At 45.9% G+C, this 24,856-nt stretch overlaps 1 protein-coding gene across 1 annotated transcript in view; it reads left to right on the top strand.

Moving 5' to 3' along the window:
• The first annotated feature begins 659 nt into the window (after window positions 1-659).
• The window catches only part of LOC115460380 (mitogen-activated protein kinase 15-like), a 175,080-nt gene continuing 150,883 nt past the window's right edge, over window positions 660-24,856 (top strand). Inside the window, exons 1-2 of the mRNA XM_030190164.1 lie at window positions 660-745; window positions 13,132-13,513. Coding sequence (XP_030046024.1) covers window positions 13,433-13,513 — 81 coding nt within the window. The 5' untranslated portion in view covers window positions 660-745; window positions 13,132-13,432. The remainder of the gene's footprint in view (window positions 746-13,131; window positions 13,514-24,856) is intronic.

Here is a 24,856-nt window from a genome sequence, read left to right as displayed (position 1 = left end):
ATCAAGGAGGTTTGATGGGGGGGGGGGGGGGGGGGGGTGCTTTTCCAGTCCTGTGCCTTTTTGACGCAACCTGGGGGGGGGGGGGGAGAGAATGAAAGAAATGCGGATTTTTTATTTTTTTAATATTTTATTATTATAGTAAATACAAAATACAGAGTGAATTTAGGTATAAACAAGTTAAAAGTGCATACTAGTAACAAAAAGAGTGCAAGACAGTAGTACAGAGAAAGTTGCAGAAGTCCGGTGAATAAATATCTGGGATAAATCATCAGGATTTAAGGAGTACTGACCTCTGTCAGTTATTCGCCTAAATAAATAATAATCTAAGCTTTTCCATTTTTCGAAGTTCGGATTTGAAGGTTTTTTTTTAAACTTTGTTTCCTGCCTTCCAGCTAACGGGAGAGATGCAGGAGCAGCCAAAGAGAGCTCGCCACCCCGTGTCTCCTCCACTCTCTTCGCCAATCGCCACCCCTACCCAAGCCCACCCCTGACCCCACTCGTCTCAAACCACAAACGTCACCTTTCATCTCCAACACCGCCCTCCTGCTCCTGCACATACCCCTTTAATCTAAATATCTGCCGACAGTATGCTGTTCCTTTAAGACGCCCGGTCTGGTACGCGTGCGCTCGTTTCCAGGTTACCAGGCAACGGTGATAACACACACTGCGCTTCCGTTTGTATCCCGGCAGCCAGCGGGACTGTCTGGAGCGCGATGTTGCAGTCTTGCAGAGTGCAGACTTGGAGGTGAGAGCGAGAGGGGTGTGCGGGAGAGGGTTGTGGGTTGGGGACGGAACAGGAGGCAGAGGGGTCGGGAGGAGGATTATAGGAGGGGTAGGGGGAGAGCAGAGGAGAGGGATGGAGGAGAGCACAGGTCAGACCCTCTATGCACATAGCAGGGGGTGGGGTGGGGTAAGAGGACAGATCATCCATATATACGCAAGGAGGGAGTGAGAGGACAGATCTTTCATATACACAGCAGAGGGAGGGGGGAGGAGGAGGATAGACCCTCCATCTACACAGCAGAGAGGCGGGACCCTCTATATACACAGGAGGGGGAGGACGAGAGACCCTCCATACAAACAGCAGGGGAGGCGGAAGAGTACAGACCCTCCATACAGCAATGGGGTGGTAGGAGAGGACAGATTCCTCCCCATATACACAGTAGGGGGGAGTGGAGTGACCTTCCATACACACAGTACCAAGGGGATGAGTTAGAGAATGCAAGTGTTCAGGAGGATAATATGGGGAATTTGGGGGTAATAACCTTGGGAGTGATGGGGTGCGTGGACAGACCTATATATATATTTTTATTTTTTCTTACATTTGTACCCCGCACTTTCCCACTCACAGCAGGCTCAATGCGGCTTACATATTATATACAGGTACTTATTTGTACCTGGGGCAATGGAGGGTTAAGTGACTTGCCCAGAGTTACAAGGAGCTGCCTGTGCCTGCAGTAGGAATTGAACCCAGTTCCCCAGGACCAAAGTCCACCACTCTAACCACTAGGCCACTCCTCCACTGCAGCAATAGTGTAGTATGTATTAGAGAACTGGAGTTGTCAGGAGGATATAGTTTCAAAGTTTACTTTTCATTTGATATACTGTCGGTTGGTATTTACCATCTTGATGGTATAAATATAATGAAATATATGAAAGAAGTTACAGTTATGAAAGAGTATTGAGAATAAGTAAAGAATAGACCGCTGTTCATAGTGTATATCTATAGATCTTGATGAGATCCCCTACCTGGAGAAGATCTATTAAAGTTAGGTATAATTGAAAAAAAAGTATCTTTTATTATAGACTAGGAAAAAAGGCCCGTTTCTGACACAAATGAAACGGGCGCTAGCAAGGTTTTCCTCAGAGTGTGCGTGTGATAGAGAGAGAGTGAGTGTGTGATAGAGAGTGAATGTGTGAGTGTGTGTGACAGAGAGTGAGACTGTGTGCGAGAGTCTGTGTGTGTGAGAATGAGTGTGTGCCAGGGGGCCCCTCCCTCCTAGTTTCAGGGTCTGCCCGCCCCCCCTCCAAGTTCCAGGGTCATTGCCCCCTCTCCCCCTCCCTCCCAGTTTCAGGGTCTCCCTCCCCTCCCTCCCTCCCTCCCAGTTTCAGGGTCCGCCTGGCCCCCCTCCAAGTTCCAGGGTCGTAGCCCCCCCTCCTCCAGCCACCCTGCGATGTTTAAGTGAAAAATTAGGGAGCTGTGATTGTGTGTGTGTTTGAGAATGAGAGTGTGTGCCAGGGGCCCTCCCCTCTCCCTCCCTCCCTCCCTCCCAGTTCCAGGATCCGCCTGGCCCCCCTCCAAGTTCCAGGGTCGTTGCCCCCCCACCCAGTTCCAGGGTCATTGCCCCCCCCTCTCTCCCTCCCTCCCAGTTCCAGGGTAGTTGCCCCCCCCCTTCCCCCCCAGCCACCCTCCAGGAAAAATTAGGAAGCTGTGTGGTGTAACAAAACGCACCTGCAACGTTGTGAAGCTGGCTCCGTGGCTTTATTGAAGTGAAGGGTTGGTAAGGTTCGTCAGATTCGTGAATCTGTCACCATCTCTCTCGGCTCCGCCCTCGCGTCTCTGATAGGTCCGCCGCCCTCGACGTCTAAACGTGATGATGTCGAGGGCGGCAGAGGAGTGGCCTAGTGGTTAGGGTGGTGGACTTTGGCCCTGAGGAACTGAGTTCAATTCCCACCTCAGGCACAGGCAGCTCCTTGTGACTCTGGGCAAGTCACCTAACCCTCCATTGCCCCATGTAAACCGCATTGAGCCCGCCATGAGTGGGAAAGCGCGGGGTACAAATGTAACAAAAACAAAAACTAGTTGGTGAACAAATTTGTGTTGTATGTTCAATAGTCTGTAATCTGGATTGTAGATTTTTGGGTTAAGGAGATGAATTGCATTTCTAAATTCTCAACTTTTTCTTTAAAATATTGAGCTAAGACTTGCATCTGGAGTTGTTGTATCTGTACATTGTTCATTAGGTATTGTAGAGGATCTAACTATAAGAAAAAGTTCAGCAGAATTTGGAACCTGAGTTTATCATTTTTGAGTAATAAGATTTCTTCGATGAGATCATTTTATTTTTTATAGAGAGATACTACTTGTTCGTATGCCTAGAGTGTCTCTCAAGTTTCTCGGTTTCTCCTGTTATGCTCTTTGAGGTCCTTTTACTAAGACACAGTAGGCCTAAAGTGGGCCTACCAGGAGCTAAAAGAGCACTACCATGGGATGTGCTGAGGCGTCCCGCGATAGTTTGCTGTTCAGTATGTGCTAATCGCACGCTGGAAAATATTTATTTTACAAAGCAGGAGGCGTGCCCATGGGTGGAGAATAGGCATGCCTGCACTAATTGGGTATCGTGGACATATTATGTTGCGCTACCTGATTAGCACGGGAGCTCTTAACTCTTCCAAAATAGGTAGTGTTAAAGGCTCCCGCAGTAATGGCCACACGCTAATGCTGATATTAGCACGTGGCCATTACAAAAAAATATGTCAAGGCGGCCATTTTACTGCCATGTAAAAATTAATCGCAGTGCATGGAAAACCCATGCGCTGACACCAGTGCCGGCCACTTTTTAGTACAGCTTGGTAAAAGAACCGCTTTGTGTCTTAGCTGAATTTTAAGGTGACGCAGTTCTGGCGGGGGGGGGGGGGGGGGGGGGGGGGTACCAGGTTGCAGATCTCAGCTAAGCATGCATCATAATCCTGTGTAGTGATGTTTTTGTTCTTGATTGCCAAATACTAATTAGATTTTTTGTAATTTACTCAATAGCTACATTGCCTTAGGTGCATACAAATAGGCTATATATTTATTTAAAATACCTACTTTTTTGAACAATAGCTTCTCAAATACTGCAGTTAGGAAAGAAATCAGTTACTTTATATGTTATAACTGACAGATTACATATAACTTTTTTATATATTTAAAATTTGATGAAAGATTAAGGGCTCCTTTTACTAAGCTGTGATATTGATTCCCGGTTTGGCAAATATGATGAAGCCCATTCAATTCCTATGAGCTTTGTTGCATTTGCCTTGCGAGAATCACTACTGCGGTTTAGTAAAAGGAGCCCTAAGTAACTTTGCTTCGATTTGTTGGCTTGTGGAATTTAGGATCTGCCTTTTACCTCAAACCAGCTCATTTCTGGGAAAGACAGATGAGAAAAAGATTGCATAATTAGGAGAGAAATGATGTGACCTTTGCTATTCATAGTCTCATTTTATAAGGATTTTATTTGTCTTTTTCTCAACCAACCGTAGCACGCCTTCATCCTAATGCAGGAATGGTGGCATCTGCCTTAATAGCAGATTGTGGACTTTTCCTCCAGGAACTTGTCTAAACCTTTTTTTTTTAAACCCAGTTACACTAACTGCTGTTACCACATCCTCAGGCAATGAGTTTCAGAGCTGAACCAGCGGAAAGAGACAGAGAACAAAGTAGTTCTGAGTGAACTGCCCTCTTTAAGGGATCAGTGCACCCCTAGAATGTTCAGTATTTCTCTGTCTCCTAGCAGATGGTGGACAGATTTGTGCAGCTCCTGTCTGGTGCTTGGCTGGCATTGTGCTGGTTGTAATACGGAGTATAGACTGCAAGTTTGCCTGTTAATTGAGATCTGTATCTCGATTTATTGATGCTCATACATGAGAGAATCTGTTCACAGATGTAAATTGATGCAAAACAAACACATTTTGGAGCAAAATATTTGAGATTGAAAACTGATTGAGAAAAGAAAAGTTCTGCAGTCTTTGAAATGTTCTTTGAGAATACTGTTATTTTGCAGGTTTGTTAATTCCAGTTGAAGGTCATGAGAAGCGGCATCATTATTGAATGAAAACAGCACAGTTAGCAAATTGAACCTATCCTCCAGAGCTTTGAAGTCAGAAAAATGTCTTTAAAAACTCACCTTTTAAAGCTGATATCTGATGGCTGTATTTCTTAGCAGAGTTCTGAATTGTCTGTGGTTTAGTCCCTGTTCTCTTGTTTATATTTACAGCCTTTATCACAGGGTCAACAACATGTTTGAATCAAGCACAGGCTTTTGTTCCTGTTGTAAATTTATAAGCATGTCTTTGGCTTTCTGTTGCAGTTCAACTGCAGATAAATTATTTCTCAAAGTACTGTGTTTTGTCTGAAAGTATTTTTTCAAATTGTACTCCTTAAAAACAGTGACAGATCCTATGCTAATTATGCAAATATGACCAAATATGATCAAGATTTTGTAAGCTTTGCCAATCCACTGTAAATTAATTGCTCTAGTACTGACATATGCTAACACTGCAAACATAATAAGGATTGTATTGGCCTTGACCACCAGCCTGAAGGCATTAGGGTGAGGAAATAGAATGTGATAGAGTGCCTATGTGATTACAATCAAAGCGGTTTACCTATTAGAAGAACTAGATGGACCATTCTGCTGATATTTACTATATTAATATGATACTATAGTGTCTGGGGCAATGGAGGATAAGGAATTGCTCACGTTAATTTGTGCAACTCAAAAAGGGGAGGCTCATTAATGTTGATATTGGCATTTATTCCTTCATTTATTTACCAATGGTGCACCTAGGATACTGTTACTGGCTGATGTGACAAAATTAATTTTAAGAGACAGAGCATAGAAGTGACATCTCTAAAAACTCTCAGCTATTGAATTCCATCTTCACACAGGATACAAAACAGCCTTTGCTGTTGGATAACCTTTCTTGTATACTGCCTCTTATAGAACAATTCTCAAAATGAGCCCAATTGGAAAAAGAAATGAAAAAGAAACTTGAAGATGAATGTTGGATGTTTAATAAGTATTTTTTCACTTAAGTCACAAATAGAGCTGTTTAATTTTTTGAGGATCTGTCACTGTTTTTAAGGAGTACAATTTGAAAAAATACATTTCCTACTAATCAGACTCTCGGAGAGAAATCTGGATTGTGTTGGAGAGATAAGTATGGTGTTACTGTAGCCGAGAAGTGATGTCTGCAGCAAATCCAACACCATGCAGCCCGTCTTCTAACTAGAAACAATACGGTTCTAGCGTAAGAAGAAAGAGTAATGCGGACAAAGGACGACCTTGTCGAGTGCCACAGCCCACCGAGAAGGCCCTAGTTTTAACCCCGTTCACCAACAACATCGTTAGAGGGTCTGTATAGGGTTTAGACCGCATTGTAGTACAATCCTGAGATGCCCACATATGTCAATGTCCTGAATAAGAACGGCCAGAGGACCTATTAAAGGCTCGTTCCTTGTCATCAAGCAGATCAAGCCATTACGTATGGATTGTGTCCATCAACCAGCAGGGGGAGATAGAGAGCACTCAACTTTTCACAGCGCCTCATGGCCAGCCAGCTCCACTGCCTCTTCAGTATTCTCTATCTCCCCAAGCAGGGTGGCTGCAGCTTCTTCGAGCTCCATCAAAAATCTGCCTGGGGGTGGCTCCTGGCTTGCCAGTTGTTAGCCGGGGTGTTAGAGGCTATAGCAGCTTCACTTTGAAGGCACATAGGTTAGCCCTTTCCCTGCCTTACCCATGCCCCCGTGGATGTGGACATATTAGTTTGCTTTTCCCTGTCCTTTCCCACTCAGTGGATGCAGGCACATTGGTTCGCCTTTCCCTGCCTTTCCCACTCATCTGAGCCTCTGGAGTTCTTATTACCTCTGCTTTCCTCACAGCGTGTTAAAAAAAAAAAAAAAAAAAAGAATGGAACAGAGGTTTTCCTTTGATTCTTCTATGGGACTGGAGCTGTGATACTCGGTCCGGTGAGGTAAGAGTGTTTTCCATCTCCTCAGGGGTGGGCCTGCGATAGGGGCGTTTTTGGCGCGAAACCGCCATTTTGAATTTTCCCGACGTTTTCGGCGATGGCTGCAGAGAACGTAAACCGCTGCTCCCGGTGTGGTAAGCGCAAATCAGCAGCGGGGCTCTGTAAATCGTGCTGTACAGGTGTAAGAGCCGGCCCGAGCATGGCGTGCGATGATTCTTCCCGCTCAGAGCTGGCAGCGGACGCCATTTTGAATTCTCCGCATGGCGCGGCCTCCGTAGAGACGGAGAGCCCTGAGCCCGGGGGGGGGGGGGGGAGGACCTCGAATTGAGGCTATTCGGGGAGCGGCTAGCCCCGAACGGGATCTGGGAGCCCAGGGCGAGTTTTTCTCCCCTGATTTTGTGTTGTTATTGCATAAAGCATACATGCTGAAAAGAGCTCTCCCTCAAGGGTCGTCTGAAGCCCCTTCTATTGTCCCCCCCCCGGTGGATTCTGGCCTGGGACTGCCCGCTGAGGCTATTTTCTACCCTCATCTTTCTTTCTACCCTCATCTCCCCTTACGTTCCCGCCCGTAACCTCCGTTCACAGGATAAATCCCTCCTCTCAGTACCCTTCTCCACCACCGCCAACTCCAGGCTCTGCTCATTCTGCCTCGCCTCACCCTATGCTTGGAACAACCTTCCTGAACCCTTACGCCAAGCCCCCTCCCTGCCCGTCTTCAAGTCTTTGCTTAAAGCCCACCTCTTCAATGCTGCGTTTGGCACCTAACCCTTACCATTCAGTGAATCCAGACTGCCCCAATTTGACTGCCCCTATCGGACCGACCGTTCACTTGTCTATTAGATTGTAAGCTCTTTGAGCAGGGACTGTCTCTCTTTGTTAAATTGTACAGCGCTGCGTAACCCTAGTAGCGCTCTAGAAATGTTAAGTAGTAGTATTTTCCCTGATAATTGGCATAAAGAAAAGCGTAGAAGAGCTAATTCCCCTTCAGATTGTGGTGCACCTCCTTTCCCCCCCCCATCCCTCCCCTGTGGTCGGGCTGTGAGGATTCGGAGAGTTCTGGCAGGCCTTCGGGGTCTGAGGAGCCAGAGTCAGGTGCAGAATTACCACAGGATCTGGATGATCCCTCCGCGGTGAGGATTTTCCACCGTGATGAGCTGCCAGCGCTTATTTCAGATGCCCTACAGGTCCTTTCTATTGAAGAGCCTGACAGTGGCATGGCCTCCTCTGTGAATCCTAGGATGGCTAGTACCAAAAAGCCTGCTCGAGCCTTTCCTTTGCATGACTCCATCCAAGAGCTTATTTCCGCTCAGTGGGCTGACCCCGAGGGACCTTTGAAAGTTTCCAGGTCTATGGGGCAATTATACCCTCTGCATGAGGAGCATTTGGCTCGCTTTGCAATGCCTAAAGTAGATGCCCTAGTCACTGCGGTGATAAAGAGAGCTACCCTCCCTGTGGAAGGAGGAGTTGCCCTGAAGGATATACAAGACCGTAGGCTGGAAGCAGCACTTAAACGGTCCTTTGAAATTGCAGGTCTTACTGTTTGGGCGTCTGCATGCAGTTGTTATGCTGCTAGAGTCTGCCTGGCGTGGTTGCAACAGGCAGTGGAACAGCCTGGAGATGGAGCGGAGCCCTTCTCAGATGTGGTTCCGCGGCTGGAGTCGGCCTTGTCCTTTTTGGCTGATGCCCTTTATGATATTGTCAGAGCGTCAGCTAAACAAATGGCAGTAACAGTGGGTCTTTTCGACCTATTCTGGACTTAAAAGAATTAAACAAGTCCCTGAGAGTGTGGCATTTCCACATGGAAACCCTGCGCTCCGTCATTGCTGCGGTACAGCCAGGAGAGTTTCTCACGTCTCTAGACCTGAAAGAAGCTTACTTGCACGTACCAATTTGGCCCCCGCACCAGAAGTTTCTGAGGTTTGCGGTGTTGGGAAAACATTTCCAGTTCCGGGCCTTGCCTTTTGGCCTCGCCACAGCTCCCCGAACCTTTTCAAAGGTAATGGTGGTAGTAGCTGCTTTGCTCAGGCGAGAAGGTATCAGGGTTCACCCGTACCTAGATGACTGGCTCATCAGAGCAGACTCTGTAACAGAGAGCTATCAAGCTACATCCAGAGTGGTCTCAGTACTTCAATCTCTAGGCTGGTTCGTCAATATGGCCAAAAGTCACCTGACCCCCTCGCAATCTCTAGAATATTTGGGGGCCAGGTTCGACACAGACTCGGGCTATGTATACCTAGCCGAGCTAAGGCGGTGCAAGCTTCAGAATCAGATCCGTCTGCTCCTAAGGATGCCCCGCCCGCGAGCTTGGGACATTGTCCAGCTGCTGGGATCGATGACAGCCACATTGGAAGTGGTGCCCTCGGCGAGAGCGCACCTGAGAACTCTACAGTATTCCCTACTTCAAAGATGGTCTCCAGTTTCTCAGGATTATCAATGCAGACTTTCTTGGCTCCCTGCGGCCCAACTCAGCATGGAGTGGTGGCTCTCAGACAGCATGCTGCGGCGAGGAATGCCGCTGGCACTCCCCGATTGGTATCTAGTAGTGACAGATGCCAGACTGAAGGGCTGGGGCGCACATTGCAAGGGGAAGCATGCCCAGGGTCTATGGACACTCGAGGAGTCTGAGTGGTCCATCAACCGCCTGGAGTTGAAAGTGGTGTTTCAGGTGCTTCTGGCCTTTCAAGTGACCCTGGAAGGATTGGCTGTCAGAGTGATGTCGGACAACACAACAGCAGTGGCCTACATAAATCGACAAGGCGGCACTCAGTGCAGAGCACTGGCCGCGCAGGCTGAACAGATTTGCCACTGGGCCGAGCTGCATCTTCAGTTTCTGTTGGCAGCTCACATTGCAGGTCAGAGCCACGTGCAAGCTGATTATCTAAGCAGGCATCACATCGATCCAGCAGAATGGGAACTAGCAGACGAAGTATTCCTGCAGATATGTGCCAAATGGGGCAAGCCCGTGATGGATCTTATGGCGACAAGTTCAAATGCCAAAGTCCCATGCTTCTTCAGCAGAAGGAGAGGTCCTCGCTCGGCAGGGTTGGATGCCTTGACTCAGCCCTGGCCTCCGGGCCTACTATATGTGTTCCCTCCGTGGCCCTTGATAGGGCGCGTGCTCCTGCGGATTCGGCTGCACCCAGGAGAATTGGTCCTTATCGCCCCGGATTGGCCCAGGAGGCCTTAGTATGCGGACCTCCGACAGATGCTAGTGGAGGCTCCCCTTCCTTTACCTCTGGTACCGAACCTGTTGTCACAGGGCCCGGTAGCCATTGAGGACGCCTGCCGCTTTGGTCTTTTGGCATGGCGATTGAGAGGGCGCAATTGAGGGACAAAGGCTATTCAAACACAGTCATTTCCACTCTCCTGCAGGCCCGCAAGCGTTCCACGTCCGTGGCTTATGCCAGGATTTGGCGCCAGTTTGAGTCTTGGTGTGCTTCAAAAGCGATCATACCCATGCGGGCTCCTGTCTCGCCGATTCTGGACTTTTTGCAGGATGGTGTACAAATAGACTTGGCCTATAATTCCCTGCGGGTGCAAGTGGCAGCGTTGGCCTCCCTTCGTGGTAAGGTTGAAGGCGTGTCTTTAGCTGCTCATCCAAATGTGGCACGGTTTCTTAGTGGGGTGCTTCGGCTCCGGCCTTCCATGCGAGCACCCTGTCCAGCTTGGAACCTGGGGCTAGTTTTGAAGGCCATGCAGGCTTCTTCTTTTGAGCTGCTTCGGCGAGCATCGGAGAAAGATTTGACACTAAAGGCCGTTTTTCTCGTGGCCATCACTTCGGCGAGACGGGTGTCAGAGCTCCAGGCGCTGTCCTGTAGAGACCCATTTCTGCAATTCTCAGAGTCCGGGGTCACGGTTCGGACCGTGCCTTCCTTCATGCCTAAGGTGGTTTCAGCGTGTCACCTAAACCAGCCTATTTTCTTGCCCTGCTTTGATAAGGAGGAGTTTCCAGAATCTTTTGGGCAGTTGCACCTGTTGGATGTGCGCAGGACTCTGCTGCAGTATCTGCGAGTTACTATCTCTTTCAGGATCTATGATCATCTGTTTGTTTTGCTATCAGGTCCTCGCAGAGGGTCTCCAGCGTCTAAAGCCACTATTGCCCGCTGGTTCAAAGAAACTATCTTTTCAGCTTATCTGCTTGCCGGCCGGTCTCCGCCTGTAGCCTTTAAGGCGCATTCTACCAGAGCGATTTCTTCCTCTTGGGCTGAAACTGGAGCACTCTCTCATCAAGAGATATGCAGTGCAGCAACATGGGCTTCTAAGCTCTCTTTTGCCCGACATTACAGGCTGGATGTGGCTGCTAGGAGAGATGCGTGTTTTGGAGCACAAGTGTTAGCGCGTGGTGTGACCTGTTCCCACCCTATATAGGGATTGCTTTGTTACATCCCATACGTAATGGCTTCATCTGCTTGATGACAAGGAAGGGAAAATTAGGTTCTTACCTTGGTAATTTTCTTTTCTTTAGTCATAGCAGATGAAGCCATGAGCCCTCCCTGTATGATTGTCTGTATACTGTGAATCTGTTTCAGGTTCTGTTCTTGTTTCCTGAAGTTCCTTCCTTGGGAGAAAGTTGGAAAACAGTCTTCAGGATTCATGTTCACTTATAGGAGGATGAGTACATTCTCTCCAGTTTATGTTTTGGAGGATGAGTTTATTCCCTCCAGGAGTTTGCGTGTATCCCCTCCAGTTATACAATAAGGAGGACGAGTTTATTCCCTCCAGGAGGATGTGTTCATTCCCTCCTTTTGAGTTCATGCCCTTGTTAAGGGGCCATCGTTTGCTGTGAGGAAAGTTCATGTTATTCCCATTGCGGTTTGCCATACTGCTTTGGAAGCTTCAAATACTGAAGAGGCAGTGGAGCTGGCTGGCCATGAGGCACTGTGAAAAGTTGAGTTTTCTCTATCTCCCCCTGCTGGTTGATGGACACAACCCATATGTAATGGCTTCATCTGCTATGACTAAAGGAAAGAAAATTACCAAGGTAAGAACCTAATTTTCCCATTATGTGGTCCAAATGACCAATCAAAGCTGTTTTTTACTGAAAGATACATGGTGATTGGGTAGCAAACCCATCATTAAGCGGGTATAAAAAAAAACATGAATGGACTTTAAAAAAAAATTTTTCATTCAAGGGCTGCATTAAGCCCTTCAAACGATGTATCCAACGCTGCTCACACTGCCAATGCAGTTTTCAAATATTCCCTCCTCTTTGGCTTGATGACATCTGGTCAGTCACCCAGCATTGGGGATCTCAAAAATCGTGCTTATATTGTTGAACTTGAGGTGCTTCTAACCTCTGCTTTGGAGATATAGTGTATGTGTTTAATTAATTGAGTTTTAAAGGGATAAGAAGTCTGTCCCACATAAAGCAATTGACAGGGTCACTGAAAAATGTATACTACTCCTCAAAGAGGTGTAGGTCGTGTATCTGGATTCTTAAAACATATCTCATAAGTGATCTCACACATCAAACAGAATCCACATTTAAGCTCTGGAACTCTGCCAGAGGATGTGGTAACAGCGGTTAGCGTATTTGTGTTTAAAAAAAGGTTTGGACAGGTTCTTGGAGGAAAAGTCCATAACCTGCTATTGAGATAGACATGGGGAAGCCACTGCTTACCCTGGGATTGGTAGCATGGAACGGTGCTACTGTTTGGGTTTCTACCAGGTACTTGTGACCTGCATTAGCTACTCCTGGAAGCAAGATACTGGGTTAGATGCTGACCATCGATCTGCCCAATTATGGCTATTCTTATGTTCTTATCTTTTAAGAATCCAAAAGTAGCATATATTATTTAGTGTCCCTGTTATTTGCTTCATGTGGGACAGACTTCCCATCCCTTTAAAACTCAATTAATTGAACACAAATACTGTTAATTTGGAGACATTGCCATGAGAGGTAACATATGCAAGAGTAGCACAGTATATCACAGTAGATGGAGACCAAATTAGCTCATGTACTCTGTCCACTTGAGATTCATCCACTTTGGTAGATGACTCTTGGGCTTTCTCACTGTTTTGTTGTCTATTTCTTGGGTCCTGTAGGATTGGTTAACTGTCTCATGGTTTTTTGGGCCCTGAAGAAAATTCTGCTGTTTTCTGAGTCCTGTTTTGTGGTGGATTACCTTGTTCTTTGTGTGTCCTTTGCATATTTTGGGTTATGATTAGTAAAGCATGCAATGTTAATCCTATTAATGTGCATTATTAGTAAATGAGTCCATTACTTAAAATGGGATCTACGATAACGCATGTTAATTTTTGTTTGCATGCAGTAACACAATCGCACCTCTTATTAAAACTAGCTTTTGAAAGGCATCCAGTAGACAGTTTGCTGCTGCTTCTAAATAATTCTTTATGAACAGTTTTCATTGAATGCATATATATTTTGTTTTCTAGCTTTGGAATTATAGTCTGTATGTCTGATCTTCAGTGCACCGTGTGGAGCAAAGCAGTCACAGGAGTGTGAAAAACTGGGTAGAACTTGCACTACAGGACAAATCTGGTCCTTTGCTGGGAGAAGTAGAACAGTGAAACACTGCAAGATTGATTTGGTGTCCTGCAGGAGAGGAACAGTGTGACACTACAGGACAGAATTGGTGTGTCTCAGGAGAGAAGTGGAACTAGTGGGATGATGCAAAACTGATCTGGGGTCCCAGGAAAGAGTTGATATCTAATCAAAAGGTTGAGCTGTGCCTCAATGAGTCATACCATCAGTGTTCCAGAGGTGGAGGATCATATCTCCCAGAAATATGAGATCAAGAAACGACTGGGCAAAGGAGTAAGTACAGTCTGACTTTGAGCTTGGTGGATGGGGAGGGAAAGGGAGGTGGGAGGTGAGTAAGTACAATGTAACTCTAGGCTTGGAGAAGGAGTAGAGGGAGTGCAGTCTGAACCTAGGTGTTTATTTTGGTTCTTGATATACCCCTTTTGCTGACAGGGAGATCAAAGCGGATTACAAATAAAATTTTAAAACAGAAAAGAAAAGAATGCCAATAATTATTAAAGGGAAAGAATCACTCAATCAAGTCAACATTTAAAACAGGTCATGCAATCCGACTAATAGCAACACAGACCATGTCGCCCGAATCCAATCATCTCCCAAAAGCAATCTCAAAATAGTGAGGGAGGAGCAGGAGCTGGAGGGGCTATGACAGAGCTGCCAAGGGGTCCTGATTTTTGAGAGGGAGATTTAGTACACGCCCCAGCCCTGCCCCACTCTACCTCAAGGCTCCACCCCCTGGCACACCTCAGTCCCGCAGCCATTGCAAAAAATATTTTATTTACACCAGTGACAGCAGGGATGGGGTAAGAGGGAGTGTTTCAGTTCACTCTATTATACCCCCTATCCAGCATCTGTTCCCTCCGGGGGTATAACTGCAAGGGCTTAAGCCCACTCCAAAATTGAGCCTACCATGAGTGGGAAAGCGCGGGGTACAAATGTAACAAAAAAAAAATTGTGGCACTGGTTGAATCGCTGATGGAGATGCCCAAGCCCGCTTGCTGAAGAGGTCCACTGCATGAGCCCCCTATTGTGCTGTTTGAGCAGTGTAGCAGTCGGCAGTGTTCTTCAGACGCCGATGCCAGACCTCCTACATATGCTCAGTTCAGGCACTTGAAAATGGAAAATAAGATGATACCTTTTTATTGGACTAGCCTAACCTTCTTCCATTAGCTTTCAGAGGCCAAAACCTGTGTCAGGTCAGGTCACTGCTGTTGTAGTATCCTCTCCTGACTTGAGGAAAGAAGTGTTGGTGTCTGAAGACTATGCAAAAATATATGAAAATTAGTCCAATATCATCTTATTTCTATTTTGTGTTTTATTTGTATTTATTAACCTTTATTAACACAGCTAAATTACTTTCTCTGAGGACAAGCAGGCTGTCCTATCCTCACAAGTGGGTCGACGTCTGCGTCTGCCCGGGAACCAGCATTGCAATAGCAAATAGAAAAAAACTTTGCCAGAGCCTTCTGGCATGCATGCAGCATACCTGAGTTTCTTTTTTTTCGTGACGAGGTGCAACAGGTTCCTCCTATGCTCCTTGTTTTTGCCCGGGAAGAAGAGCCTTCTTTCTTGAGCGACTTTTCGTCGTGTTTTTTCCCCTCTTCTGTAGTTTAAAAAAAACAGTGTTTCCTTATTTATATTTAAATGTTTTTATTGTGAATTAGTGAATAAAGCACAACATAGCCGAAAGCAAATACACATTCTGAACATAATAATAGCATAGGTCGACTGATCTATTACAGATAAAGGAAAAGTTATCTTGTTCTTTGTTTGTTTCTTTACCATCTCAACAAGATATATAAAATATACTCACAACTTTTCTCCCCGTCCCGAACTCCCTCCCACCCGTGCTAATAATGTACACTGCTACTGCATTGACACGCTGAAATACACACTCCGGTTTACATATTCATGAGATATCCCTTGTCCGCTGGGGTTAACGTGTGCCAAAATGGTGACCAAACCCTAAAGAAAACTGATTCTGTAAATTTGGGGTCCGACATTGCCACTCTTCGCTCAAACTTCATTTATGCTATCATCATGCCTCGCCATTGCTGTATTGTGGGACATTTTGAAGAAATCCACTCGCTCAATATTACTGATTTGGCTATAATAGTCGATCTGTGCACGAACCCTTTGAAACCTGCCGGTACAGGTGTGATCAATGAAGGTTGTCCAAACAATAAGAGAGGGTCTCGTCTCCATTTAGTATGCCACATTGCCGAGACATAGTGTAGCAAGCGGGTCCAAAATGTGACAATTTTAGGGCAAGACCAGTACATATGTCCCAAGTTAGCACCCTGGGTCATACACTTAGGGCATGCACCATCAGGAGAAACTCTCATGTAGAATGCCCGTCGTGGTGGCATATGTACCCGCATAGCAAATTTGTATTCCAGTTCCTGGTGCGCCACCATTTTTGAAGATCTTTTGATATTTAGAACAAAACTCTGAAATGTGGACCTAGAGACTATTGTTGCCTAATCTGTACTCCAGGCATTGGCCACTGCAGTGTAGTTAGGTTCTTGTACAGAGTCTCTAATATGTCTATGGTGCATCTTCAGTGGGATCTTATTTTGTGACTGGAAGGAAAAAGCAGAGGATATCTCTTCCTGCACATCTTCCGTCAGAGTTTCCCAGGGTAAGCTATGCACATAATGTCTCAACTGTAAGTAGTGGAATTGATCAGAAGGTGGTAAGGAGTATTGAATTTGCAGCTCCTCAAACGTCCGTATCCGGCCTTCTTCCGTTAGGGCCTGCGTTAAATATTGCAATCCTTTCTGTTTCCATCTGGCAAAGGCAGGGTAGAGATTTCCTGCTGGAAACTTGGGGTTGCCGCAGATTGCTAGAAATGGTGACGTTCTCGCAGAGAATTGGTGGTGACAACAAATCCACTTCCATGTGGCTTTTGCGGTAGGGAAGATGGACGTGTTAGCCAATAATGGGGGTATTGAGCCCCCACCCACATGTAGTAGGCAGCTGAAATGGATGTCTGCAGTGAGTGCCGTTTCTATAGTTGTGGCCGAAAAGTCCGACGTTGAACGATACCAATCAGAAATATGGCGCATTCCACTTGCGATTGTAAGATAGCGAATGCTCAATAGTCCCAGCCCGCCATATTCCACCGGGATGTATAAAGTCTTGATAGGAAGTCTAGCCTTTTTCCCTCTCCACAAAAATTTCTGTAGGTGCTTATGTAGTTTCTTCTCATCTTCAAGTCTGAGGAAAAGCGGCAATGTCTGAAATATGTATAGCCACTTCGGCAGAAGCAGAATATTATATATAGCTATTCTACCCAGCAATGACAAAGGATAATCTTTCTACGTTATCAACTTACGACAGGTCATCTCCATCAAAGGGGTTACATTAGCATGATACAATCGCGTCAGATCTTGGGTAATATATGTACCTAGGTATTTGATTTTATCCCGTGCCCAAGTTAATGGAATATCCAGCTCACCCGGTCCCTCATCTATGGGGAATGCTTTAAGCCCGATTGATTTGTGTACATTTAGTGTAAAACCTGAAATTTCCCCAAATGCCTGAATCAAGTCTAGTAGTGTTCTTAGGGAACCATTCGGTTGTGTGGTAACTACCATTAAATCATCCGCAAAAGACAGGGCTTTAATTACTTCGCCACCGACTTGTATTCCAGGGATCTCTGCGGAACATTTAATGGCTGCAAAAGGGGTTCCATAGCTATGATGAAGAGTGCTGGTGAGCGAGGACACCCCTGCCTAGTACCTCGCTTTATTGGAAAAGATTCTGATTGGACTCCATTAAGTAACACTGATGCTCTAGGCTGTGTATATAATGCTTGTATGGCCTTAATCATCCATCCGCCAATCCCCATATATCTTAGTACCGCAAACACATATTCCCACTCAATCTTGTCGAACGCCTTTTCGGCGTCGAGGGAGTACAAGCAAGTTGGGATCTCCTGTTTCTGGCCTTGTGCCATAGCTAAAAGTAAGCGTCGGACATTTCTTGCTACCTGTCTGGTTTTCACAAAACCAACCTGTTCCTCTCCAATGACTCTAGGAAGGATATTAGACAGCCGGTTTGCTATAACTTTGGCCAAAATTTTGAGATCTACATTATAAGGGATATAGGCCTATACAAGTTTGCTTGATCTTCCGGCGGCCTAGTTTGTGTATTAACGTAATTAGGGCCATGTTGAAATGTGGTGGGAATTTACTTTCTCTAATAGTCTGCTCGTAAAAACCATAAATTCTGGGGTAAAAGGAAGCTGGAAGTTGTTACCAGCTAACTTATAAAACTCCCCTGAGAATCCGTCTGGTCCAGGAGCAGATCCCAAGGGTAGGGTTTTATGGCTTCCTGTATTTCTTTCTGTGTGAGGGGTTGATCAAGTTCTCTCTGTTCTTGCTCTGTCAAATGCGGTAAACGAGCTTGATCAAGAAACTGGTTTATTCCCTCTATGTTTAAATTCTGAGATGGTTCATATAAAGTTCTAAAGAATGTTCGGAGGATCTCAGCCATCTTTTCACTATTGATTTGGAGTTTCCCGGAGGGGTCTCTAAGAGAGACGATGGGATTCTGTGTCCCCCCAGCTTTAACTAATCTCGACAAGAATGCCCCGGACCTATTGCCATATCGTTGAAACTTATATTTTTGGAACGCCAATGATCTACAAGCCCGTTGGTGTAATAAAGAGTTAAGGGTCACCTGGACTGTGTGGAGCTGTTCCTTCGTGGTTGCTGAAGGGTACTGGGTATATCTTAATTTGGCTTTTTTTTATGTTTCAACGATTTTTATTGATGACAAATTGAAAATTACAACTTACTGTACCATATTAATAGCATGTTTAACATGAGCATCGCTGGCATACATCCTTATTATTAGTCATCAAGCTTTTACATTTAACCCTCCCCCTTCTGCTAAATGTTCAACTGTTGACAACTGATTAATTATAATACAACCAATCTTAAGTGCAGTATAACCAAACATTTAAAACTTACAGTGCTTAAAACCGCCTGTTATCTCAACAGTGTCAAGTTATTATTATTTAACCCTCCTCCCCCCTCCCACCCACCCCTATTCCCTTGTAGTGCTGGAGGATGCTAATTTTACCAAATAAGTTGCCACTTTGACCAATCATATCTCCATTTGCTAGGAACCACCCAGCCTTCCGTCCTGGACGCTATCGGGCCGAACGCCTCTTTAACCCAAGAAAATCAGAACTCATCTATGGAACTCTGCAATTTGACTTCTTATCAAGTCCTTGACCTCCACCTTATCACACAAGCCTCCATCAATCCAAACCTCCCAACTTGATCCCAAATCACCCCCCCCCCCCCCCAGCAAGCATCCAATGATCCTATACTGTCTCCAGCTTCGGGCAGCCTGCACGCCCCCTCCGCTTCCCATTAATTTGTTCAGGCATTAAGAAGCAAGCTGCGCCCCCTTGGGCTAAGAATTTGCAGGTATGGTATCCAGATCTGGATAAATTGTGCTCTACGTTTGGGAGATTGTTTTGAGTCCCTGGCCTCCCAGGAAGCCAGAAGGTGCACCTGGTTTCGCCAGTGCCAGTAGGCCGGCTCATCCGGTGAAGTCCAATATTGCATAATGTACTTTCGAGCTACCAAACTCAGCTTCCTACACAACTTTATAGCGGGGGCACGTAGCGGGGCAAAAGCTCTTGGTTGATCTAGCAGAAACTGCCTTTCCGTGCCTTGAATCTTATTTCCCAGTCTAATCAAAAACCCCCTTACTCGTTGCCAGAACGCCCGCACCTTTTGGCATTGCCATAGTACGTGGTAGTATGAGCTGGGACCCCCACCACATTTGGAACATGCTGAACTGCCCGGCCCCAACACATGAGCCAGCTGTGCTTTAGACATGTAGCCCCGAAGAACCACTCTATATCCACATTCTCTCAGTCTTTCATCCTGTACTAATGTACGAATGCCCTTCAAAGTAGCTGCCACATCCCAAGATGCTAGTGAGGATCCTAAATCCTGTTCCCATTTGTGTTTAAGGCCGTCATATTGTCTTTTAGGTCTACGCCGAACCAGGGCTCCATACAGACCGGAAACCGAATACCTCTCTGTCCTCAACTCCTCGAGGACCCCTCGAATTGTTTCACCCATCCTCCCCTTCAAGGTTGTCTGATCCAGAGATTTCATATAGTGCGTGATCTGTGCATAAGCAAATCTGTTGCCCCATGTAGTCCCCACCTTTTCCTGAAGAACATCAAATGTTATTGTCTCCCCGCTTTCCAATAACAAATGTTCCAAGCGCGTAATTGCTATGATAAATGGAAAGAAAATTATCAGGTATGATACATAATTTTACCTTTTTGACACATATTCACTACATTGCTCATTACCTGGCAGGGGGTCATGCAGCTCTAGGCACGGGCACAGGATGTAATGCATGAATCAGCTGCTGTCTTTGCCCTCTCTGGGCAAAACAGCAAGGGAAACATCTCAGATAAGCTCATGTCTCTAGCTTCCTGGATAAAAATATTTTTGGTTGCCCATTCAATCTATGCTCTCAGCCAAGGTTTGCTCTGCAGCATGTTTTGCATGGCTTCCTCAATTTTAAAATGGTTTCTATATTTCCTTCTCAATGCTGTCAGCCACATTGAGCTTCAAATATGTGAGAAAATGTGTGATACAAATGCAGCAGATAAATAAATGCTGTGGCTATGTCATTTTTATGCTGCTGAGATCTGTAATGTCATGCAGTTCTACAGATGGCTAGTTTGGGGGTACAGCCAGTTTGGTTGTCCACTGTCAGCAATTCTCTTGTGGGGAGCACCATATATATTCAGATGGTTTCAAGCTCATCTTTTCTGTTCTCTCTTCCCCCCTCCCCCTCCTTTTTTCCACCTTTCAGTGGAATAGGTCTGGAATACTTAGCTTTTAAGGCAGTCTTTTCAAGCTTCACCTTACAATGTTTTTCGTATAACCTTAGTCCAATGCTGGGCTAGCTCCAGTGAAAAGCAGCAGCATTAGATTTCTAGGGGGTGTGCACAGCTGTCTCCTACCTGTTTTAGTGTCAACACTGACTTCTAACTAGCCAGTTCGTTTCAGCCATAGGTAGGGCTTGTAGTCTTTTTTTGTATGATCAGATTCATGCGCTAGAAGCTGAATGGGAATATAAGAGCATAACTGGTTGTCTTTCTTGGACAGACAGTAGGTCCATCACGCTCAGAGTCCCGCCTCCAATAGTAGCCACTTCTGCTCCCAGGCGGTCCATTGAATGTCTGGTTTTTGGTTTAGACACTTAGTGCTGATTTTTGCAGCACTATCCAGTTAATTCTCTTTGAATTCTGATTCCTTTGGGGGGTTTTCCTCAACAAGTCGCCTACCAGTAAGGTTCTGTATTGACGCAATTTCAGGTGTTATAGCATTTTGGCATGCCTCTGTTTTTATATGTCTTACTGCTGTCACACGCATGCTAATTAGCACTCCTGCTCTCAGCAATGAAGTAGTGCAGGTTTAGTCTCTTTTCCCTGTTGGCGCTTCTTGGTGGGCCCAGACTGCTTCGGCTCAGTGGGTCTTGGAGATTATTCAAGTAGGGTACGCGTTATTCGCTCTCCCTTTGCTGGTGGTTTTCCGCAGAATCTCCTTACCGGGTTGGCAGCAAATGCCGGGGCCGTCAGAGCTTCTCTCTGCAGGGTTCTGCATTTTCAAACCATTTCTCCTGTCTCTTGGGAGGATCAGTGTCAGATCTTTACTCCATTTGTTTTCTAGTTCACAAGAAAGAGGGTTCTTTCCGTCCAATTTTAGATCTCTAGGCGGATAAGCTAGACCTTTAGGTGCTCTCTTATCGGTTGATACCTTTATGGCTCGTTTATTATTTTAGTGCAGTCAGGGGAGTTCCTGACCTCTGTCGATATTTCAGAGGCCTACTTTCACATTCCTGTTCGTCCTGCACACCAACGTTTCCTTCGTTCTTTTTGTTTTGCAGGGCTAGTCCACCATTTTCAGATGGCGTCTGTTCCTCGTGCCTTTTCTAATGTCAGAGTAGTTGTGGTGGCGGTTCTCTCAACGGAGCCCATTGTAATGCATTTTATTCGGACGATTGGTTGCTGGTACAGTCCTTGCAGTCCCTAGGTTGGGTAGTCGATGTACAGAAAAGCAGTCAATGTGCAGAAAAGCAGTCTTCTTCTTTCTCAGTTCATTGAGTATATCGGGGTCAGGTTCGACACGAGGCAGGTTCGCATGCTCTTCTGTCGGCCCCAGTCAGCAGGTTGCAGACTCAAATTTGTCATTTTGGGCTGATTTCCAGCCCGCCAGCAGTAGGTTCTCTACAGGTTTTAGTAGCTCTGTTGGTAGCAATCTAGGCGGTGACTGGACCTGGACTCAAGTGACGTATTGTCAGAGCTCACTCTTGGTCGAGGTGCTCATCTCAGAAGTTTTTTTTTTTCCCACATCAAACTTTGCCTCTTTCGCTCCAAGTGAAGACCAGTCTACGTTGGCGGCTTCGGGAGTCCAGTTGATCCAAATGTATTCCTCTAGCTCAGTCCAGCTGTTCTGTAGTGCCAGCAGTTGCCAGTCTCCTTGCCTGGAGAGCTCACTGTCAGAGGCAGTTTGCTCTCACTTTTTGATCGCGTCAGAATACATTGTTTTCAATCTACCTTTTCGGGACCACAATCATTCTTCTGGATTTACAGAGGTGTTTTATTCTTCTCAGAGGCCGAGCATTTCCAGTACGGTCGGACAAGGCCACAGCGGTCGCAATTTTCAATTGCTAAGGAGGAACAGGGAGTCTCCCATTGGAGCGAGAGGTGCGTGGTCCATCCGTGGGTCCTTTCAGCGGCTCAGGTAGCAGGGATCCTAAAGGTTCAGGCAATTTTGTCTCTCTCATCACATACTCGTTTCTGCAAAGTGGTCACTCAGTGAGGTGGCGTCTCAGCTGTTAGTCGATTGTTGAGGGGACTCCCTGAATGGATTGGTTTGCCTTCTCTGGCAATGCAAAATTTCCTCTATGCTTCGAATTTCCTCTATGCTTCGGTCGTCGAAAGGATCCTTTAGTGCAGGGCGTGGACGATCTTCTACAATCCTGCTCAGCCGGTCTAAGGTATGCTTCTGATAAAGCATTTTCGTGAGAAGGTACAGACGCACAGGGGATGTCTGTCTTTGGTGGAACCGGACTGGCCTCAAAGCATGTGGTGAGCCGACCTTCGGCGTCGTCTGGATGGCATTCTCTTCAGACTTCCGGTCCTGCGACATCTCTTGTCGTACAGTTCTGTTGTTCATCCGCTTCGGATTGATTCTGTCTAATGGCCTGGCTCTGGTTCCTGCTAAACTGGTTAAGTTAGGTTATTCTGAGCAGGTCGTTGAGTTTATGCTTCGCTCTCGTCAACAGAACGTCGTTGAGGGCTATGCGCACTAGGAGCATATTTCAGTACAGGGGTAAAGGCTTTGGCCTATATCTTTTTAGTGTTTTGCTTCCGCAAATTTTGCATTTTTCACAGCAGGGCTGTGACAAAGGTCTTCCTTTGGCCTCTCTTAAGGTGCAGTTTCCGGCTTTGCCGCCTTTCCGTGGTCCTATCCAAGGGAGGTCTCTAGCTAGTCATCCGGATGTGATCCGTTGGTTTTTGCGGAGGGTTAATATTCTTCGTCCCTCCTCGCAATTTTCCTTTACTCATTGGGATCTGATTTTCCTGTTGTTCTGCTTACTGTTCTTGCTAAGATTCCCTTGGAGCTTTTGTTGTCCTCTTCTTGAAGGACTTGTTTATGAAGACAGTATTTTTGGTGGCTGTTGTTTTGGTTAGGCGAGTTTTCGGAGTTGCAGGCGCTGTCGGGTAGTTTTCCGTTTTTACAGTTCGGGTCCGATCGAGTAGTGGTCCGGACTGCCTTTTTTTCTTTCTTCCTTAGGTGGTGCCTCAGTTTTCATATTTCTCAGCCGGTGCTATTGCCTGTCTTCGGTTCTCTTTCTGGATCTGAAGAGCAGCGGTTTTTGAGGTATTTGGGTGTCAAACGGGTGTAGTACCACGATATTAGGTTTACTGTTGACATCCGGTATTTTGATCGTTTCTTTCTTCTGATTGGAGGTGCACGTAACGGGTTCAGGACCTCTAGCCTCTCTATTTCTTGATGGCTCTAAGTAATGATTGCTTCAGCTTATTCTTTTTCTGGGACGCCTGTTCCAGGACATTTCAAGGCTCGCTTTACAAGAGATCAGTCAGTCTCGTCGGCAGAGGGTTGTCTGCTGCCTTTAGAAGCTATTTGTAAGGCAGCGTCTTGGTCGTCTCTGCATTCTTTTTTCTGAGCATTACCGTTTGGACGTTCTCGGTCATTGTCAAGTTGTTTTAGATCGCGCGTTGGTCCCTCCCATATTTTCACTGCTTTGATACTTCCCATCAGTCACATTCTGGGCCGGTCCGGAGGGACGCTAAGGAAGGGTAAATTAGACCTTACCTGCTAATTTGCTTTCCTTTAGTCCCTCCAGACCGGCCCAGATCCCTCCCTTCAGATGTCGGTGTTTGTTTGGAGCGGTGTTGTTAGTTTCTTGATCTATATAGTAAAACAAAAAAAAAGATGAAAAATCTTTCTGAAATGTCCTCTATGAAGGACCATGATATGTTTGAAGGCACTCACCCGTTGTTGGCAATGTGCCGGTGGCTGCTTAGGTTTTTGGATGCACAGGTTCTGTGTTTTTACTATGGTTTTCCTTCTGCTTTGGTACTTTATTACTGGATCTTTCTCTAGGTGGCAAGGGCTCTTATTGGCTGGCTAGAGTCACAACTTTTTTCTCAGTCTCCACCTGCTGGAAGGCGTACACAACCCATCAGTCACATTCTGGGCTGGTCCGGAGGGACTAAAGGAAAGCAAATTAGCAGGTAAGGTCTAATTTACCCTTTTCTAATGAATGGGTTTCCCTGGGAGGGGTGTAGAACGAATACACTTGTAAGTCAGTAAGAGAAGTTTGAATTGTATGTAGAAACAAGGAGTCAATAAAATGACTTGAGAGGAGGGGTGATGTGAATGAAATGACTCTGGTGGAAGGTGAGCTGTGCAGCAGAAATTTTAACAGATTGAAGTGGTTCAACGGGAGATCTGTGATGATCAGGTTGCAGTAGTCTAAGTGTGAAGTGATAAGGGTATGGATAAGGGTTTTGGTAGTGTGTTCAGAACAGTGGCGTAGCCAGACTGCCAATTTTGGGTGGGCCTGAACCCAAAGTGGGTGGGCACAAAATTTTCTCTGTACCCCCCCCCCCCCCCCCAGCAAAATTTAGTCACACTCAGATGCATTTCTCACACAGGGTAAAGTGCTGCTTTTCAGTGCATCCGATTTCAGACAATTATTTAATAGCCTAATCCTTTTCAGTGAGCTTTCAGAGGCCAAAACCTCCTGCCTCAGGTCAGTATAAAGCTGTTACGGTATCATCTCCTGATCTAAGGAAGGAAGTATTGGTCTCTGAAACTTTATTAACACCATATTACTTTATCAAAAATTAAAAATAAAATTATTTTCTTTACCTTTGTTGTATGGCCATTTACTTTTTCTCATTGTGTTGCTCCCAGTCTCTAGATTCTGCTTTCCTTCGTTTTCGCTTAACTCTTCTGCCAGGGTTTCCTGGCCATTTGTCATTTTTCTCTCCTTTTTCTTTGCTTTCTTCAATATTTTTCTGCCTCTCACTGT

Source organism: Microcaecilia unicolor, chromosome 1 (genome assembly GCF_901765095.1).
Source record: "Microcaecilia unicolor chromosome 1, aMicUni1.1, whole genome shotgun sequence".
Lineage (NCBI taxonomy): Eukaryota > Metazoa > Chordata > Amphibia > Gymnophiona > Siphonopidae > Microcaecilia > Microcaecilia unicolor.
The sequence above is the reverse complement of the archived record's forward strand: the minus strand, read 5'-3'. Positions and strand labels throughout refer to the sequence as shown.